The sequence below is a fragment of the Homalodisca vitripennis genome, chromosome 1 (assembly GCF_021130785.1).
Source record: "Homalodisca vitripennis isolate AUS2020 chromosome 1, UT_GWSS_2.1, whole genome shotgun sequence".
Taxonomy (NCBI): domain Eukaryota; kingdom Metazoa; phylum Arthropoda; class Insecta; order Hemiptera; family Cicadellidae; genus Homalodisca; species Homalodisca vitripennis.
The window spans coordinates 116,243,318-116,265,773 of record NC_060207.1 but is presented as its reverse complement, the minus strand read 5'-3'; the positions used below and the strand labels follow the sequence as shown (position 1 = coordinate 116,265,773).

Below are 22,456 nucleotides of genomic sequence, written 5' to 3'. Positions count from 1 at the left end.
TCAGACGTTTCGGTCACCATTCACGACCAAACATTATAAGCTCCGTCGTACATTATTTAGTTATCCAACCAAGCATTCTAGTGATAAATAGTTTATTTTCAGAAACAGCAAAAAGTTGACTATTTAATAAGAACATTTTAAGACAGGTGCAACAAAGAGAAAGACTTCTCTAATAAATAATGTAAAAAAGGACTTTTGTAATTTTATTATTATAAGTGGAGCAAGTACGTTATAGCCATTTTAGTTTACGACAAGTTTTTTTTTTTTTTTTAGTCGACACAATGGTATTGTTATAATATGACATGGAATTAAAAGAGAGAATATTTTAAAATTAATAATATTGTTCAAAGATACCTATTTTTAAGTTTTAAATAGTTTAGACATTGGATTAATATAATAATGTCAAATTAAGTACATAATTAAACACAACAATATATTCAATGCTAACAAGTGTTGTGTCACCTCTGATGTGTAGTTGTTTTGTGCCCTGTGGAGCTTTTTGTTTATGTTGGTTGCCTGAAAATGACGCTATCGATTGTGTTCTAATCGATTTGTCAGGTCAGGAGTCAAAATGGTCTGCTAGATGTGTTGTCATTGTCATTAAATGTCAACTCTGATAAGAGATTTTAATTATTGGTTTATAAATACATTCAATATAGTTTTAATGTGTCTTAATATTGTTTTGGATTCAGATATGAACACGTCGTCAATGTTTTACTGCACAATAAACCGTCTCGGAAGAAATAAATCCATATTTTGGTAACCAGTTATTTAGATGTAATTATGAATTATTAGTTGTATGTTGTATTTTGCTCTACCAATAGATATTAGGTAAGTAGGCCTAGTTCAGTTATTTAATAAATGTGTAAAGTCTATTATGTATAGTACGTTATCAAAATTTTGAAACTGGATTTCAAATCAAAGTAACCTAACCTCATAATAAATTCAATGATACGTTTTAATAACTTGTGCATGAAATCGATAATTTCTATAAACAACATTTATAAATCTGATCTCAGAACAAAACATTTTATCTTATATTCCATGTAGGCTTAATGTTGTTTTAACTGACTAGCTAATTTTCAGAAGTAACTTGGAAAAGATTACACTTAAGCAACCATAGCCTATATGAAACATTGAATAGTAGCTTAAACTATTTTGTGGAGCTCTACATTCTAAAACTCAACTTTCCTAAAATTCCTGTCAGAAGATGTAACTGACTCAAATCATAACAGGTTAGTAACATTTATTAAGAAGTTCACCTGGCTGGAGTAAAATAAGCGGCCACCAACAATCGGATTACCATTATGGAATGGTTCGGATTATCAATATTTATGACTATCCAAACAACTGAAAGCAAACTGTCAAAGACTAAAATCAAAATGTTAGACCAAATAACATAATAGATATTTCAAAGAAAAATATAGTTTTGTTTGTTTTCAATCTTAGAAATTAACGTATAAATATTAATATAATATATAATTACAACAAAACAATAATATTTAATTACCTTATGTATTCTGAAGGATAAATGAATTTATTCCATTATAATAGTACCTTGTACAAAACATAAGACTGACTTGGAATTAACTGACCACTTCTACAAGTAATGTGGTCAGTGGACAACAATACAAAACATGATTGTTATCTGACATGACTGCTTGTGAAACAAAGAAGACACATACGTCACTGTTCTTACCACCATTAGTCATTAATGAAACACGATTTTACTTTGAATTAGTTTTGAGCAAACTGAATTAAGTTTTATGTGTTTAAAATCGTGTTATGGTGAAGCTATACTTTTATATGTAAAATAAATTTATTTGTTTCAGATTGCATAAAATAACTAAACTATATTTAAGACGTTTGAGCAACGTAGTACTTACAATATTACTTTTGCCAATATGAAATGGCATTTCTACAGGGTCAAATATTGCATTTAATAGTATCGATATTTAATAATTTTAGTATCGATAATCATAATCCGATTGTGTTGGTAGCCGCTTATTATACTGCCAAATATAATAATAGCCGTTCACCTTGATTACACCATATAATTTTTTTTATTATCAGTACAATAGGCTATAGTTAAAATCATTATTGTTCATAGTTATCAGTAATTTATTATTCAAGGCATTATAAACTACAAAGTCTAACAATATTTATTAACCATTGGAATTTGAAGTAGGTTACAACAATTAATTAAATTGAAATACAGTAAAAAATTCCGGTTTAAAAATTCTTGACTTTAATAATAATAGTGTCTTTTGAATGCAACACACAATATATTAATGGTAATTAGTTTTGTATAAACTCCCATATTTATGTCTACCCTTCATTTGTTATAATATTTTGAGTGCACATATCTGATTGGTGATCATGAAGTTTTGTTAATAGGTATTTTTCTTGTAATACTTTTTGAAAAATATTTAGTACATTATAAAAATATAGCGGTATTTTGTAAAATTACCTGTTTTGATTTAACTCATATTGTATAACATGTTGGTTACACTTTCAATTTGTAGGGTAACATGGATTTCAATCATTTTCTGCAAAGAGAAAATTGAATCCTCCCAACCATGAAATATATTAGTCTGTATTAGCAGTTTCTGAGGTTTTTACACTTATTAAGAAATTAAGAGGAAAGTAAAGACTAATTTAAGAGACATCTGATATTCATTTTTTTGATGTTACTCTTCAGTTTCTTAGGTTTATATTGGATTTTAGCTGACTCACATAAATGGAGAATGAACTGCACATTGATGGAAATGAGTCATTACGGGATTGTGGGGATGATGACAGTGAGAGTATTACAGATAGCCCGGATGATGATGAACAGAAGGAAGATCCCTTGGACCTGACTGTCCACTGTGAACCAATGTTTGTTGAGCTTGAAGAAGAGAAGGAGACGGATGACAACCGAAGGTGAGCAAGTTTTTATAATAGTTGAAAGACAATTTCATACCTGTTTATTCGTTTTGGGAAAATGTTTTTTTTTTTTAATTTTAACTGAGCAATTCAACATCAACTGAATTGTGTAAAATGCCTTTTTATAGCGGCAAAGTTAGGACACAAAAGTCCTCTCTTCCACTTGTCTTATCCTCTAAACACTAAATATAATTTAAATAGAATATAATAATTCTTATTACAATATTATGACTGGTATGTTAAACCAAATTATGTTTAATAATTAATTACAATTCAACATACAATTTACAATATATTAAAATTTAATATATTGATTGCACTCTTACAGAAATCTTTTTAATACAATAGACAACTAATAAGTTATCATTCTCCATTCACGCAGTTACCCCAAGTGTGACCACAAGAACCACCAACCGTCACTACTGCTGTGTCTGAGGCAGAAAGACCCTAATATAACTAGCGCGATCGCGCTTGTCAATAATTCTGATATTATCTAGGAGAGCGTTTCACAATTGATATGAGAAAACAGTGAAAAATTTATTATGTAAGGCTGTCCGATGAATTGGAATTGATGTACCCCTACGAGTTTTAGTTACACTAATAGTAGGAGATAAAAACAACATTTGGACCAAATAACTTGGACATCCATTCTGGATTTTGTATGTAACAGACCAAGTAAATGAAGATCTTTAATTTCTTTGGATTTTAATAGGGATAATTGCTCAAAATGAAGAGATAAATATTTACATCACATCTTAAGTTGAAAATGAACTGAATACAATAGTTCTGTTCACACTGAACTTAAATAGAAAGATCATGTCGTTGATCACCACGTTACAGTAATTGAATTGAGGTAAAACTAGAGCCTTCACCACATCACTCTGATATCCAACGACAAGTATTGGGCAAAGCGCTTGAGTCTATTTATACAGGCAAAAACCCTGTTACACATTAGTGACACTTTATCGCCCCATCCTAGGATTTTGTTGATAGTTATTCCCAGGTTTTTTTACTTTTTCATTGTAAGCGATTTATTTGTTGTTCATTATCAGACTTGGTACAGTATTGTGTCAATTTTAGTAATAAGCCTTTGATAGCCTTTGATAAGCCTAACAATCACCCGTTAGATACAATGTAAATAACTCTTCTAGGGTCATCTTACCAACAAGTTCTTACCAAAATAATAGTTCAGATAAGACTGTTCAATCCATTAGTTCTACTAAAACCATTCCTTCAGTTCCAAAAAAAACAGTTTTTCAATCTAAAAATAACACAATCTCAATTTTTCATCAAAACATGTACAGCATTTACGTCTAGGATCGATGGGCTAAGTTTGACTTTGGAAGAGTTGAAACCTGACTTTGTAGCTTTAAGCCAGCATAAGGTTTCGCGGCACAACATAGAAAGAGTAAATGTCAGTAATTACAAGATTTGTGCTAGTTTTGAGAGGGAAAAATCAGGGGGCGGGTGAGTAATGATCTTAGCACAAAATAGTGTAAAAACTCAGGCATCTATACAACCTAGATGTGAATCACTGTTACAGGAGAAAGTCTTTGAATACTGTATGACTAAATTTAAAATTGAACAAAATTACATTACGTTAGTTTGCATTTATAGATCTCCAATAAGATGTAATGAACAAAATTTTCTGGAGAGACTAGAATTGTTATTAAACTGTTTATTAAAAAACAATAGTAATATAATAATTGTAGGTGATTTTAACATAAATGTACTGGTTAGGGATGTATCTTATACCAACTTTGTAAATGTTTTAACTGCTTTCAATCTGAAATACCTGGTTGACTTCCAGACAAGAATAACCACAACAACCTCAACAGCCATAGATAACTGCATTAGCAACATTCCAAATTTAGTTACTACCGGCATCATAACAGAATTATCAGACCATGACCCACAAAATACCGAAATAAAAAAAAATACCGAAAAAACAATGTAAAATTACAAACAGCTAACTAAAAAAATCAATAAAACAAATAAACAAAATTTTTCCTGAGAAATTGCGGTAGAGTCTTGGATGGAAGTTTACCAGGCTGCAGTCAATTTAAAATATGAGATATTTCTCAATTTTTTTATGTTCTATTTTAATAGTAATTTTCCCTAAAATGTATGTTAGTAAAAATTCTAATAAGTCCAATCAATGGGTGAATCAAAGTATTCTGGAAGGCAAGGAGGAGATCTTACAGCTTAGTAAATTGTTTAGGGAGACAAGGGAGGGAGGAATTAAAAGGGAAATCATTGAAGCAAAAAAACAATACTATGATAAAAAAATAGGAAATTCAGATAATTGCATGAAAGCTACCTGGGAAATAATTAATATGGAAGTCGGTAAACAACAAAAAGAAAATCATAATTTTAAGATACATTTGAAAAAGGAAACTGTAAGTGATCCTAAAAAAATATGCACAGCATTTAACGATTTTTTTATTAATACGGTTCAAGAAAAGCTAAAAGAAAAATTAGGTGACCTCATAGACGAGTCTGGTACAGATAATATTGCTTTGATAGATAGAGCAAATGAGCTGGGGTTTTCTCAAACCCGTTTTAGATTCACTCCTGTAACCGATGTAGATATTCTGAATATTATTAAATCCTTTAAAAATAAAAGTTCTTCGGGCTTTGATGAAGTACCTGTGAGTCTGATAAAAGAGACAAAAGATTATTTATTAAAACCATTAACACATATCATCAACTCATCTTTAATTTCCGGAATATTTCCTAAATCAACTAAAAATTGCTAAAGTGGTTCCAATCTTTAAAAAGGGTAAAATGGAGGAAATAGGAAGCTACAGACCAGTATCTATATTACCAGTCTTCTCAAAAATATACGAAAAAGTGGTGCACAATCAGTTAGTTCATTATCTGGAGGAAAATATGCTGCTGGACAACCAGCAGCATGGTTTCAGAACAGGTAGGTCAACAGTGACAGCAGGAGTTAATTTCGTAGAAACAATTATCAATGCAATAGACAAAAAAGAAAATGTTATTGGTGTATTTCTGGATATATCTAAAGCCTTTGATAGTATTTCACATGAACGATTATTCAAAATTCTAACTAGACTTGGTATTAAAGGTAAAGAGTTAAAATGGTTCCAGTCATACTTACAAGACCGCTATCAGTATGTTGAAATAAAACATCAACACACAAACTACTGTACATTGAAAGCTATAGGTCATCGCTAAACAAAATTATGTGTGGCATCCCACAAGGTTCCATTTTGAGTCCTCTACTGTTTGTGTGTTATTTGACGGGTCTCCCTTCTATATGTGAGGAAAATGCCATTGGTATGATTCTCTATGCAGATGATGCTAATATTAGCTTTTCAGGAAGAAATAAACAGGAAATTGAACACAAAGGAGAAACAGAAATGGCAAAAATAAAACAATTTTTAAATTCAGCTCATTTATTATTAAATACCAGTAAAACCAACTTTATTTCTTTTCACACCAAACAAAATAGACAAACAATAAATCCATTGATAACAATAGAAGATTATTCAGTAGAACAATTAACTAGTACAAAGTTTCTTGGTTTAGTTATAGATAATAATTTAAGTTGGGATGATCATGTAAGCTTTGTGTCAAAAAAGTTATCATCTAGTATTTATGCATTAGGCAGATTGAAACAATACTGTAACCTCACTTCACTTAAAACTATGTATTTTTCTTTGTTTGATTCCCATATCTCTTATGGAATAGCAATCTATAGCGGAACTTCAAAAAAGAATTTGGATTACTTACTAATATTACAGAAAAAAGCAATTACAATAATGTTAGGCTTGGCTGGTAAAGAGTCAGTAAAAATGCATTTCCGAAAACTAGGAATTCTAACGGTATTTGATAGGTATATTTTAGAAACAGTTAAATATTGTAAACAAATTAATATTCCCACTATATCACAAAGTCACACATATAATACAAGGCATCATTTTATTAGTGATAGACATAATTTGGAACTCTATAAAAAAAACAACTTTTGCAGGACTAAAATTTATGCAGTACTTACCTCAAAACATTATCAATGAACAGAATATGACAATATTTATCAGAAAACTAAAGACATTTCTTACCACCATATCTTGCTACTCTTTAGAAGAGTTTTATAATTATAGAAATAGTTAGTATTTGGTTCAACAAATTTATAAAATATCTACTGAAAAAGTGTATGTTAGTTAATCTTGATTAGGTCTAAGTTAGTTATCAAGGGTGATTGGCGTACGTTTATATCAATATTTTGTTATGTGGCACAATAATGTAAGTATTTATAATATTTACATGATAATTTGACACTATTCTGTACAACATATGTATACAAATGAATAAAGAATATTTTGAATTTGAATAGCCTATTAGAATACAGTTAGTTTTGGTTTCATTTAATTTTAGCCTAGTTTATGTGTGAAAGTTCAGTTAGCTATTGAATCAATATCAGGTTTCATTACTTATACACAAGTATCTATCTCATTAGGTGAAATGTGGTGGTAAATTTGTAAATCATCATCATACAGATGGAACTTTGAGTGTTGGATGTTAGTAGCTATGTCATCAATGTATAGTGAAAAAAATAAGTGGTCCAAGTGCAGAACCCTGGGGCACCCGTTGGGTGACAGATCTCCACTCGTAGCAGATCTGCCTTTCATGTCTTTTAGAGAGATATGACTCTACTCACTTGATACAACCATCAGAAAAACTATACTTCTTCAATTTGATCAGCGAAAGAGGGTAAAACATACAGTTGAAGGTCCTTGAAAGATCAAATAAAGTCAAAATTGCAGCTTGTTCCTTGTCCGTAGCAATTCTTATATCTTCTGTAATTTTTAGAAGGGCAGTGGCAGTACTGTGGTAAGGGAAACCCAGGTTGAAATATTGACAAAATGTTGCCAATGACAATAACATGGAAGAATGTTTAGTGGATTATTTATTCTTTCTAAACACTTGGATAGTACACTGAGTAAACTGATACTGATGGGTTTTAAATCAGATGGAGATGTAGAGAAAGAACACTTATTAAGGGACAGATTTGAGCATGCTTCCATATATCTGGAAATGGGGAGGACATTAAAGATTTATTAAATATTGAAATTCTAACTGAAAGGGTGACTAGCAGGGTGCTCTTTATGAATTTGATTGGAATTTTGTCAGTCCCGACTGCATTGATAGACATCCTCATGACCGCCCTAACCACCTCAGCCTCAGTCACTGATGTGAATGAAAACCGATGAGCAGGTCTGTCAAGCGGAGCAGCTGTGTGATGGGACAGATCGATAGGGTTATTAACAATAAAGTTATTGATTACATTTGGATTTAAATGGGTTTGTTGGTCACTATCAGATTTCACCACTCCTAGCTCCTTCAGTTTTGTCCACAAAGATTTAGTTCATTGTTTCTAAGAAAAAGAATTTTAATAAAGTCTAATTTTGGAATTTCTAATTTTTTGCTGTGTTTGAATTTGAAAACTAATATATTAATTTATCCTTTCTTAAAAAACTTTTTAAATATTCAGTTGATCTGGAAAATACTTGATACTGAAAGAAAATGTATTACTTGTAGAGGCTTATTATTATTTTTGCCACAGATTGTATCGATAAGACTGGCATCTCATTGTAACCAAAATATTTTTGGCTGTTAACAATTATTTGTACTTTATCACCGCACACTGACCTCATTTCAGAACAAAGGCTCTGTGGTAACCACAGTTACCGCCCGCTCCTAGTGCAGCGTAGCAGCGATAACCAGACTTACCGCCCGCAGCGAACGTGTTAAATGCCAGTGTAGAGGATTTCAATTTCAATAATATTTAATATTGGATTACTTTATTATTGTTATTTAACCATTTCACCATATAAACTAGATTCAAATTATTGATATGTAGGAGATTTGTATTGTGTTTCTTTTTCTATGGTCTATGAGTTGCAAGAAAATCTTTTTCTGTCAACTGACATAGGTAGTAGTAGAATGTAGCAAGGTTTATTTGTGCAGATCATTGTACGTTTAGGTGTAAACAAGCATTAAAATTATACTAGCTTACTTCCCACTGAAATACTTTTTTGTTGCATAACACTTTTGGATGAGTTACATTGAAGCACAGATCTGTTTGTAGTCCATGGTCATTGCCAGTTGATAAGGTTTGGAGATTTTTAGATTTGTATAGTCTCTTATGAAATATAGCTGTAATATATTATATTCTAATTGGTACCCGCTTCGCACACAATTTTCAGAATCAAACTTCTTTTAATACTTAGTAAAAGCGCTTATAATGTAATATGATGGTGCTATGACATTTTTCAAATCTAAGTAGGCATATATCAGATGTATCTTATTTTAGTATTCATGTTAAAGAGGGTCAGTGTTCAACCTGATTTATATCCATGTTTTGTTCGTATAGGAGCATTTCTGGTTCAAATCTATTATATTTCTGTCGCTATAGCTGAATCTGCCTTGTTGCTCGGATCAAGAAAATACAAATATAAGGGCTTGGAGACCTACTTTGGTAAAAAAGTGTTTACTTTTAGGCCTTGTCATATACTTCTGGTTTAAGTAGTTTGCCTCGTTGTCTTGATGAATAAAAGATATATACGTAGGCTACTGGTACCACAGTTCTTTTGATCGGTGCCTTATTACACCAATATCAATACTATATAGGTGTGTAGCTCTCGGAAATCTACTTTGGCCAAAAAGCGTCTACTCTTGCAATCTACTTTCGGTCTATGATATTTCCAATGTCATTGTTATGTTTGCTTTGTTATCCCGATGAAAAAAATATACATACATATGTAGGACTGAAAAGCCTATTATGGCCTAGAGGGAAATTCTACCTAACTACTATCTATTTCCAGTATAAGGGGGAAATCTTTTTTAAGTTTATGCAACATTTAAAAATAATCATTTTTAAGGTTTTTTGTTATAGAAGTCTTGGGTTTTTTGGACTGTTATCTTGGTAGGATAGTTGGGACACGTTATTTTAACTGGCCAGTTTTGATTACCTTATGTGAAAATACTCACAGCCTTTTTTATTAAGGTTGCTTTTATAAAAGTGTTTAAATAGTATTTACAATGCATTACATGTTTTTGTTCGTCACTGGCGTAATCTGGAGTAAAAGTTAGATATTAAACATTGTCTTTGCTATCTGCATTACACTACTGTTCAAGCACTGTATATTTAATATATTATAAAAATTTGAAGACCTTCAATTTAAAGGGTCAACAGCTGTTGAGTGTCAGTTAAATTTGGATTATAAAATATTAGAGGTAACTTTTTCAATATTTCTCTCCATATAAATCTTTCTCGGATTTCAACAAATATTTTACAAAAAGAAAACCGAATTGGTCCAGTCGTTCTTGAGATTAGTGCTTAGCAATACATTTTTATTTATAAGATTTTAATTTAATAAACAAAATCTTCATACATAGAATTTTATAAAATAAAATGGATATTTTTCCACACAATTCTTGTATTTGTTTACAAAATTTATTACACCATACATTTGATATATTATAAACCATAAATAATGAGTAAGGTATAAAAATCAGTTAGTTAATATTTAGCAGTACAAGTTTTTGCAAACCCTTGCATCTTGGAATACAATTTTACTTTAGGAAGCATTACTCAGTTTTATTGTGATTTTGAAAAATGTATGACACAGCTTATGAAATTATTTAGTAGCTAGTTGTATTAGTTGATTATGGAAAATCTCAATAAATATTAGATACAACAAAAATTGGTTCAAACTAGATTTTATACAAAACTGTATAAAACTTTGTTTGCTAAAACACACATTTTTAAATATTTTTATTTTTGTTTGTATAATAATAAGATATTTATATATTCTTCACTTTATTGCTAAAAAAATTACAAAAATAGAGAGAGATAGCGAAAGGGTTTAAAAGAGGGGAAGGTGAGAGAGCTAATGACAAAAATTGTATTTAGTAAGCTGCCTGCTTTTGTAGCATTACATGGTAAATGGGAGGAAATGTTAACATTTGTACAGTATTATTGCATTTGAAAAGGTTTTAGATGAAGACTCTCCTTTTATGATATATTCACAGAAGGACTAGAACTATTGTTTCAAAACAGTCTATTAATCTTTTAATAATTTAGAGGAAAGTAAACATAGTTAATTTAATTATATCTAAAGTCTTGATTTGTATATATTTTTGTTGAATAAAGTAATTTGAATCTGAATCTAAAAATTGATTATATTCAGTACGTGATTTTTTTATTTGCAGTCTCAATTTGGAAGAAGAATGCGTAGATCCTTTGGAATTTTTGGAAGTTGACCAGGTAATTTAGAATATATAGTTCTTTAAGTTTAAAGATATTGTAAGTGAATGTTTCACTACACCTACATACATATTTCACATGATTTACCACATAATAATAATATTCATGGTTTATAAAGTTGAAGTGACCATTATCAGTCATGTTTTTTTTCTTTGTCAAAGGACTCAATCTCGGAAAGCATTGAGAGTGACGAGCCCTCAGAAGCAGCAATCGTTGAAGATACTCAGCTCTCACATGATGGATCTCACAAGGATAATGTGGTACACCTCTCTGATGAAAATACTCAACAGACTGACAAGCTGCAACTCCTAAATGATGAAAATAAACAGGCCAAACTTATACACAATTCAGATGGCAGTTCTCAACAGAATCATCAGGTATTCCATGTTGAGTATTAGTTGTCTGTAATTGATTAAAAACCCAAATTCCTAATTATGTGTTAAAAGTGAATAGTCATTATTGACTAAACAGAATTTGCATGTTTAAATGAACCTTTAGTCCCAAAGCAATCAATTGGTATCAGTTGTAAATTGGTTAAGTTTTGCGGCAGGAACAGATGGAGTTGCTTTTTAATCATTAGAGTTATTTTCCTGTACACATTCTTCTATTGAAAACTCCAAAGCCATTCGCTAGACAACGTCTTCAGTAGATCATCCACAGAAGATAATCCTTCTGTGCTAACCGTTACAACTTCATCCAATAGTTAATCATTCCCATAAATCTGCGATGTTCTGTCCAGTTAATAACTGTTGATAAAGAATCAAACAAATTAATATAACTACATAAATAAATTATATATTATAAGAAACATTGTTCAGTATTAAAAGTTATACACAAGAACAACCTAATTCTGCATTAGTCATATACTATATTAAGTACAGTGTAATCGTATGATATAGTATACATTTATCTGTATATTGCTCAGTATTGTTGTGATATAAATTCATACTTTTCCATATATGTTACAGAGCTTCAATACAAATAGCATGGAAAAAGATATGATAAAACAAGACATTATTTATGATGTGATAGAGGTGAGTTTACAAGCAATAGCAAACATAGCATTTTCATTTCTGGTAGGTTTTAGCATTTAACTTGAGTGAAAAAAACAATTAAAACTTGAGTTTTTGCTACTTTATTATAAATTTTTAATTATCAAAATGTATTTTTCTCTGAAAATTAGTTCTTATGAAGACTATTTTAAATAAAATTCAAAACAATAATTACGTTCACATGACAACATGTAGCTTACATGAGACAAACATGTCTACTGATTGATCTGTAAGAGTGAGGCAAATATTTTTTTTGTTATTTGATATTATTCAATAAATTGGTGGCCGCATCTCATAAATGAATTGTAGAGTAGTTTGTTTGCATCCTGTCCATTATGTATGTAAGATATTCAAATTTAAAAGTTACCCACAGTTTATTTTTAGTTCACATATTGGTATGTGATGAATAGAATATATTTGTGTTATCAAAGTATGCTTCTCTAATGTGTGACATCAATGTGTAAAAACGTATTTTGTGTAATTTAATTTCATGTCATGTGCATTACAAAAGAGGATCAATGTTGTAGGAATGCCTCCCAGGGAAGCCTCCAGTTGCCACAATGTGCAAGGTTAGTATTTATATTTCTTGCACTATTTATGTACATACACCATCAGCTGTTCCACAGAGTGGTTAGCTTAGCATTGTGTCATTTTAAACTGGTACTACATAAAGTATAAACAACAATATTCTGTGAATTTATGTGTAGTGATTGAATTTTTTTTTGTGCAGTGAATGTTTTAAACCATTCTCTCAAAGAAGATTTCGTTTTTGAGAGTTGTTGTATAGCAATCCCTAATGAGAGCCAACTTGTTATTTCAATTTATCATAACACAAATAAGTCCAATGTAGATGGCTTTTTGATTAAACTTGAAAAACTATTTAAGGCACTAAAAAGAGAATCTAAAAGAAACCAGGTTTATATAACATCAGACTTTAATATTGATATTTTGGAGTCATGCAGAGATTACAATTTACGAAATAGGTTTTTTAAATTTACTGATTTCATATGGGTATACTTACAATTTTAAAATGCCAACTAGAGTAACTAAAGAAACTATGTCATGTATAGACAACATTATTACCAATAATGGAGTTAAGCAAAGTAAACTATTAAATATTGAGCTAGGTTTATCTGACCATAGAGCCTTATTAATATCAGTTGATTGTAAGAATGATTTTACAGCACAAAAAGGTTCCACTACAAAAAGGATATTTACAGCTCAGAATATTGCTGGTATGGTTGACTGTATTAGTAATACATCATGGAATGTTTGTCAATTTAAGCACTGTGCAGGATAATTTCAATAGTTTTTCTTAGCAGTTTTAAGACATGTTTTGAATCTTCTTTCCCTTATAAATCTGTCAAAGCTAAATGTGGATCTAAAAATATTTTAAAAAACAAGAGATGGATTACAAATGGTATAATCGAGTCAAGTAAGAAAAAAAGGGAACTACATAAAATAGCAAAATCTAGCTATGATGTAAAATTTTATTCAGTATGTAAAAGATTACAAACACATTTTTAAAAAAAGTTTGTACTGCTGCTAAAAGAATGTATAACTGTAAATATATCAGTGATTCCAAAAACAAAAGTAAAGCTGTGTTCCAAAACAAAAGTAAAGCTGGTGTGGCATGTAGTGAAGTCCAAAGTTAGGTATTAGTACGACTAAAAAAACAAGACTGTACAAGACTCAAAATAAAAGATGAAATTTGTGTAGACACTAAGCACATTGCTCATCACCTCAATATTATGTTTTGTAAATACTACTTATAAAATTAGTGCAAACCCACAGATCAACTCTGCGATTCAACTTTTAAGTAACTTTAATTGTAATAAGCAAGCCTCATTTGGTCTTTAAAAATGTTAGTGCACAAGAAGTCCATAGAGTAATAATGAGTCTGAGGAACACAAAATCCGTTGCGTGGGATGAGATCCCAGTGCAAGTGCTGAAGGCTTCTGCGTTTTACATCTCACAACCTCTGGCTTTAATTATTAACCACTCTTTCATGTGCGGTCAATTTCCCTCGCAACTTAAATATGCAGATGTAATACCAGTTTTTTAAAAAAGGGGAAAGGCAAGACCCTAACAACTACAGGCCAGTGTCAAATATACCTAGCATATCAAAAGTCTTTGAAAAGATAGCCCACAAGCAATTATGTACATATTTAGAAAACAATGGTTTCCTCTGTAAAAATCAGTATGGCTTTTCGCTCTGGCCACAGCACTATTGAGGCAGCATCTGAAATGATTGAGCAAATTCTAGAGGCCTTGGATGGGTCGCAGGATACTGCTGGTATTTTCTGTGACCTATCCAAGGCCTTTGACTGTGTAAAATCACTCATTACTTGTAAGTAAACTTAAATTTTTATGGAATCTTAGGTAAGCCTTTGGAATGGTTCCAATCATTCCTTACTGATAGGAAGCAAAGAATATTACTCAACAATAATGGCATAAAACATACATCATCATGGGCAAACATATGTAGTGGTGTACCACAAGGATCTATTTTGGGTCCTTTATTGTTTATTGTTTTTTATAAATGATCTGCCATATAATGTTAAAAATAATTTTGATATTGTATGCAGATGATACTACATCCCTAGTCCAAATGTAACCGAGGACAACATATTAAATCAGAAATTGTTAATTCGCTCATAGATTTAGAAAAATGGTTTACATATAATTGGGCTTGTACTAAATAGTGATAAAACCCAAATTGTAAAATTCCAAACATTGCAAAGCAAGACCCTGTCAAATTTTCAGATAAATTTCAAGAATACAACTCTGACTGCTGTAGATTTTAGTAAATTTTTGGGGCTCCTTATTGATAAAAATTTGTCCTGGAGACCATACATAGATGTCTTAAACAAAAAACTGAGTTCAGCTTGCTACCAAATGTTTACATTAAGGGAGTTGGTAGACATTAAGACTAGGCTTATAGTTAAAACTCAGTTAAAAGTCTACTAATTAGTAAAGCTTACTATAGCATAACTGAGTTTTTTACATGACAGTCTTTACGATCACATGTTTTAATGTTTTGTAATATTTTAATGTAATGTAAGTTTTATTCTGATGTAGTTGTATCACAGATTTAGTATATATTATCGACAAGCAACCTGTTCACACAACATCTGAAGTTGTAAAATCTGTGAATGTTTTGTTGCAATAAACCTCTTGATTCTTGATTAGTTTTACTTTGTATTCAATTACAAGTTATGTTTGAGAAATAAACAATGGTTGGACTGTTTAGAACTGAATAAGCTGTGAGTGTTATTAGTACCATGGAGCAACATTCCTTGACAGAGCATTCCTTCTTTTTTCTTTTGAATTACACACCGAAATTCCGTACTATTTCATTAGTATCTTACAGTAAATTTTGGATTACTTAAATCACCTTGTTTCAAAAACCGATTAAAAAAGAGTTGGCAGGTGGAGTTGCATTCGTTAAAAAAAATTTCAACATTTATTGGGGACAAATACACAGACAAGTAAATTTGTCATAAAACCAGTATATGGTAATGAGCTACCAAAACTGCACATGCAGGAAGTGATGATAGTAGCAGTCTAAACATTATACTCACTTTCCGAACATAGAAGTCAATTGTTACCATTTTGGAGATCATTATTAAAGCAGTGTGAAGATCTGATCAGAAATTGGCACTTATTTTCATCCAGCATTTGAATAGCTCTTCATGTATGCAAGTAAACCATATAATCCACTTCAGTCCTGGAGTCTGGTTGTTTCATGCGGAAGGTTGTTCCTATCCGTTGATTATTTTCTTCAATTGTACAAGTTATTAATGTAGCAAATGTAATTAAGATCTCACAGTATAATGTACATTCAGAAGTTATATGTCTCATTGTTAAATTACTTTAACTCAATTGTGAGCAGTGGGAATGTTATTAGTGCCATTACAGTATTGCTGTTTACGAGAGTGATCAAAATAATATCAATGATTTAGAACCTTTAGTTGGTAATGATATAGTTAAAATGATGCATAGCCTTCTGTTGGTAATGATTGTGGCGAGTGCCGCTATAGATTTGAATTTGGCGCGCGTAATCCTTCAGTAGCCGTGAACGCGATAGCCAGCTGCGCTGACCTCTAGCCCTTAGCTCAAACAATAGGAGCCTCCTACCATACGGAATTCTTCTGGACATGTTCTAATAGGATCTTTCCTGCTAGATTAGCAAGCTGGGATCGGAGGTTGTGCGAGCAGTCGTTGTGCAGCGATCGGGTGAAGTGGACGGGTAAATTGAGTGTACGTGGCCTGGGACTTGATATAATTATTGTTAGGGAACCTTTCGGAACTATATCCAAATTATTAGTTAATCTTTATTCATCAAAGCTGGTTAGGTTTTGGATAGAGGGAATCTAGTGGCGGATCCACGGTTATTATTCCTCTGGAAGGTGCCCTCTTCCGGTTGCGACGACACGAGGTTGCAAATATTGGTAGCGCGGGCCGTCCGCCCCGGATTCTCAACACCATTCCTAACCAGCATTAATTTCAAATTCACGCATTCTGTCCATTTTTTAGTTTTCGAATAACAGTGGTAATTTCTCAAACAATGGCGTAAATCACCCCAGGGCAGCGACCAACGCCACGAGGGAAGCAGCGACCTTCACCAACAGAATCAGATAACTAAATTAGTTCTAGTCATTTAAAATAAGCTTAAAGTATAAACCGTTATTACATGAATTAATTTAAACATTTATTTTATTGTTCACAGTTTAACTTTAATCATAAAATTTCATAGTTCAACCTTAATAATTCAATATTTTTTTTGCCCTTTTATAAAGTATTTCTTAAATAACTTAGTATTTTTTAATAACTACTAACAGTAAAGTCTCCTTTAAGCTTTAACTAAGCAGAGTTATGATTTTAATAACCAATTTCATTAGTTTTTTAATTACTAGTAACCTGAAGTACACTTTGTATTAGACTGTAACACTATTTTTTTCACAAATTATAGGTGTTATGCAGTATTTTTCTTTGTTAACTTTTATTTACATAACTGCCCATTTATTTATTACAGCCACAATTCCTTTTTCAAGTTTTTCATAAAGATTAAGTCTTTTAAAAATTATTATCACGGAGTTCGTAATTTCCGTCTGTCTGTCTGTTTCAAACAAGAATTTCTCGTTTCGTCTTAAAACAGTTTTAAAATTTAAATTTGTCATTTTTCCTCGTAATTATACTTATAGTTCTAAGCTCGCAATTGTTATAATTATTTTACTTTATTTATTATCCGAATTAGATTTTCTCAATTTTGGAACTAAAGTAATATTTTTCGACACAAGTTTAGTCAGTTTGCCGTGCAAGCACGTAATTGCGTAAGCAGAGTTCCTCAGATCCGGTTTTTGTATCATCACTCCGTAGATAACGAAGTCTAATTATGTTACTCTACATTGTAGATTTGAAGAGATTAATATAGATTTTACTACTACTGTTAAGCACGAATATTTTATTATTTCCGGTCAATGTTTTAAGGTAATACGTACGTTATCTTTGTAAGTCAACGCTGATTTGTTTTCGTTTTCACTTAAATAAATTGTAAACTGAATGATTTCTTTAAATTATTTTACGTCATAGCCTTATATACGTTTAGATATTGGTTATATTAGTTAGTGTTAAACACATATTAATGACTGGTGCCTTTTGTTTTAATGTAAATTGCAGCGTGTGACGATCATTTGTAACTAACCTTGAGTTACGAATACAGGTAAGGTAGTTGGTGATTTTGTTATTTTTGTTATGCCAATATTTTACTTTCGGTAGAATCTTAACCTTTGTGTTCTAAATTTCACTTCGCTTGGAAATATGTTTGATGTTGGATATGAGCATTTGTTTCAGGTACTTAAACAGTTGTTACAATAATTATAAGTCTAACAATGCAATTGAATATAATAACTTTTTATTTATTCAAAAGAGATATACAAGCTAATTTACAGAGTAAATATTATAAATATTAAACTACTTAAACTTTTTAACATGAATATAAAACTACTTTATTAATATTTTAAAGTAACTACCTGATTTTTTCCTCCCAGTAGGTGTTGGTTTGCCGTATTTTCCTCAAAGCTAGGTCAGCCCAATTTGTTTGCAATAATTGTTTTATTACTATTATTGTTTTCAGACTCCCCCAGTCTAATAATTACAAAAGTAAACATATTTTGGTACCAGTTTGCTTTGTTTAACTTATTGTGTTCTTATTTTCGCTAATCAAATATGTATAAACCAGACAATATTCCCAAAACTGTAATGTGGATTAAAGAGTTAAAAATAACTCAGGCCCGTGATCAATGCTCTCTATTGGGCATCACACCAGCAAGTACACTTGAGGGAATGAGAGTTCACCTTCGTGCTTATATTAAAGAAAAATATAAATTAGTTGAAATCGACTCAGACGAAAATGTTAATGAATCTAAATTAGAAACTACAGCAGCCTCGACTGATGTTACACCAACAGTCACACAACAATCTGAGGTACAGTCCAACATAACGTACACACCTTCACAAACAATAATAGATCTGAATGTATAAAATTTGATAGTTGCTATGCAACAACTTACACAAACAACAGTTGAACGCACTACAGAAGTAGTGTCTTCACAGATTGCCGAGTTATTCTCAAGCCATAATAGAGATAGTGATGCGACATTTCCTTCTGTTGTTCGCGAAATGATTAGAGCCCTGCCTATGACATCAGGTTCATCCCTCCCAGACCTCGTACAATTTGTAATTAAAGCTACAGAAATATTCAACTTGAACCTTGTAAGTGACAAACTATTTATTACGAATACTATTCCGCGGACTGAGGGTAGACTTCGTGGTATATGGTTAAATGCTATCACGTCTAATCTTAGTTGGCTCTCACTGGTCCAGACAATACGTACTTCACTCTTAACTGATAGAACACTGAGGGAAGCTCAGAATCAGTTTTTGTACCGCCAGCAAACTAACTCAGAGTCCTTAGCTGACTATGTACACAACATTAGTGCCATGTTTACATTTTTAAACCCTACAGTAGATAATGCAGTTGTCTTTACTACTATTATGGTAGGTCTCAATCCCTCCACTAGAGCCTGCTTATCAGGACTTATAACACCACACTGCATTAATGATCTTTTAAAATTGGCCCCCACGGTGGATGACCTACGTCTTACATATTATGACACTCCACAAACAACCAACGTAGCCCCACCTACATCACTTCATAGTTCCATACCATATAATCAAAGTTTTCAACAGAACAACAGATTGTTTTACAACCGAAGCAGTGGCCACTCTAATCATACTAACAGTCAACACCACTACCAAAATTACCGGTCATGTAACTTTAATCGTTATAAACATCAAAATAGTCGTAATGGCGGTCATTCACACTTGGAATCAGGAAATAACCATTCAGGCCAATATAGTACACCAAAAAACAACACAAGTCAGCGTAACTACCAAAACGGTCAGCAGAATAGGCAATCTAATTATTCTGGTCAGTCTAATTCCAGGCCGAAACATTTAAACTTCCCAGGGAGGCATTGTTAGACAGGGAAATTGTCTCCCCTAAACCGAAGGTGAATCGCCCTGTCCGCTCTATGGCACCTTCTTTACCCAAGGTAGATCCCCTTACTATCTGGCTATCCATAAAAGAAATCAAACTTGAAGCACTAATTGATACAGGCTCCATATACTCAATAATATCTGGGTCAGTCTTTAAGGACCTTCAGAAAGGTAAAGGGTTTTACGTCAACTCACTTAACACCAGAACTCAAGCCATGACAGCGAATGGTACTTACATGAATTTCCAAAAACAGATTAAATTGCATTTTAATATTTTACACCTTTCCTGGACTTTTCCTTTCTTTGTATCAGATAGCCTACCGGTGGCAGTTGTTTTGGGTTTGGACTTTGTAGATCACAGTAAAATGGTGATCAATGCGGCTCAGCGTAAAATAACTTTTTCCTTTGACACAATCTTAATTATTAATCAATTCCAGGATCAGTCAGCTCAACCTAACATAGAATCAACTCATACAGCACCAACATTAGGAGAAAACTTGAACACAAAACAACACATTTTAAAAAACCTATTGCAGCAGTACCCGGATACCATAACACCATGCCTTGGCAAAACCAACTTAATATCTTATACCATCCGTATAACAACTAATAAGATTGTCCGCTCAAAACCTTTTCATTATGCTCCTCCCAAACTGAAAGAGCTAAACAGCCATATTAAAGACCTGTTGAGTAAGGGTATTATTCGTCCTAGTGACTCTCCATATTCAAGTCCGGCGTTTTTTAGTCCCGAAAAAGAATGGTAAAAGTCGCATGGTGGTAGACTACCATCTCATAAATAAGATGGTTGAGCTGGAGAACACTCCCATGCCAACAGTGGAGTCAGCATTCCAGTATTTAGGGAAGGCTTCTCATTTTTCCCACCTGGACCTTGTAAGCGCTTATAATCAAATTCCTCTTGATGAGAATTCCAAAAAATACACGGCTTTTGTCACAAGCACAGGTTGTTACGAGTACAACTATCTGCCCTTCGGCTTAGCATCCGGTGGCATGGTTTTGGCAAATCTACTTGACAAAGTCTTTGGAGATATAAAATTCAAATTCCTTTTTGTTTATTTTGATGACCTAGTTGTCTTCAGTAACAGTTTCAACGAGCATGTACAGCATCTTAAAATAGTTTTAGACAGGCTTAGAGATGCTGGTCTGACCGTTAGTCCTGAAAAAATGGTTGTGGCATCTTCTAGAATCGAATTCCTGGGTCACATATTTCATAATGGTAAATTCAGTCTAAATCCTGACAGAAGTAAACCTATCGACTCCTACCCAACACCAAAGAATTTAAAACAACTTTCTAGGTTTCTGGGAATGTGCTCATATTACTCGAGATTCATTAAAAGCTTTTCTCAGATTTCGGAACCTTTAAATTCTTTAAAAAGGAAGAGCGTTCCATACATATGGGGACCTTCTCAGGAGGAGGCATTCAAAACACTTAAAGCAATTTTAGTATCTTCACCTGTTTTGAGGCTACCCGACTTCGAAAAACCCTTCACGTTGCAGACCAATGCCTTTGGCACGGCTGTGGGTGCGGTTTTGTCCCAGGAAACTTTGGATGGCAGCCTAGCACCTGTTGCTTACGCCAGTCATGCCCTGAACCTCCATGAAAAGAACTACTCAACCTTTGAACTGGAGGCTCTCGCTGTTGTGTTTACCTTGGAAAAGTTCAGAACTTACTTAGAGCATAGAGAATTTTCTCTTTTTGTGGATAATAGTGCTCTTTCCTGGTTGCTGAACCACCCCAGGCAAATTGGGAAAATAGCACGATGGATTGCCTTAATAAACACATTTAAATTTCAAGTTAGTCACATTAAGGGCAAAGAGAACGTTGTTGCAGACTGCCTCTCTCGTTTGTACGAGGAAGACCCCACAACTCCCCAACATGACACAAGTTCAACACCTTCAACAAGCAAACCCCAAAATCTACCTCAAAATGTTTAGTTCTTTTCTCTCTTCCAGAAGCCTTCCAAGACATAAGAGAACATCAAGCCCTAGACCCAGAATTAAAAAATATAATTAAGTCAATTGAGTCTGGACAACACCCTCCAAACTATGAAATAATTGATAATGTCTTAGTTTATAAAACCCCTTCCCAGAGCAGACCGCGTGTTGTTGTTCCCAAAAAACTACACCACATGCTATTTGCCATGTATCACACGTCCCCTGTTGGAGCACACTTGGGAATCTCTAAAACACTAAATCGGTTAAAAAGAACATTTTACAGTTCTGATCTTACTACAACAATAACTAACATGGTTAAATCATGCTTGCAGTGCCAGCACTGTAAGCAAGCCCCAAACACAAAATATGGTTATCTATCGTCTGATCTAGCACAAAGACCTTTTGAAAAGATCATGATTGACTATGTTGGTCCTCTCCCTAGAACTAAACGTAGTCACCAGTGGCTACTAACCATTGTAGACGCATTTAGCAAATTTTCAGTCATGATCCCAACTAAGAATTCAACAGCTCTAACTACTGTAAATGCCCTTAAACGAGGCCTATTTTCCTACTTTGGGTTTCCCCAGTCTATTATCTCCGATTCTGGCAGTTGTTTCAAATCTCATCAGTTCAAAAACATGTGCGATGAGCTTGGGATTAA

At 32.5% G+C, this 22,456-nt stretch overlaps 1 protein-coding gene across 2 annotated transcripts in view; it reads left to right on the top strand.

The window, feature by feature from the left end:
• Nucleotides 1-561: 561 nt before the first annotated feature.
• Nucleotides 562-22,456, top strand: part of LOC124369811 (probable ATP-dependent RNA helicase DDX27) — an 82,445-nt gene continuing 60,550 nt past the window's right edge. The window contains exons 1-6 of one of the 2 annotated variants that reach the window (XM_046827936.1): nucleotides 562-759; nucleotides 2,728-2,925; nucleotides 11,173-11,227; nucleotides 11,389-11,604; nucleotides 12,196-12,261; nucleotides 12,807-12,848. In XM_046827936.1, coding sequence (XP_046683892.1) covers nucleotides 2,741-2,925; nucleotides 11,173-11,227; nucleotides 11,389-11,604; nucleotides 12,196-12,261; nucleotides 12,807-12,848 — 564 coding nt within the window. In that variant the 5' untranslated portion in view covers nucleotides 562-759; nucleotides 2,728-2,740. Of the gene's footprint in view, nucleotides 832-2,727; nucleotides 2,926-11,172; nucleotides 11,228-11,388; nucleotides 11,605-12,195; nucleotides 12,262-12,806; nucleotides 12,849-22,456 lie in introns of both variants that reach the window. The other variant, XM_046827928.1, reaches the window with a different exon arrangement.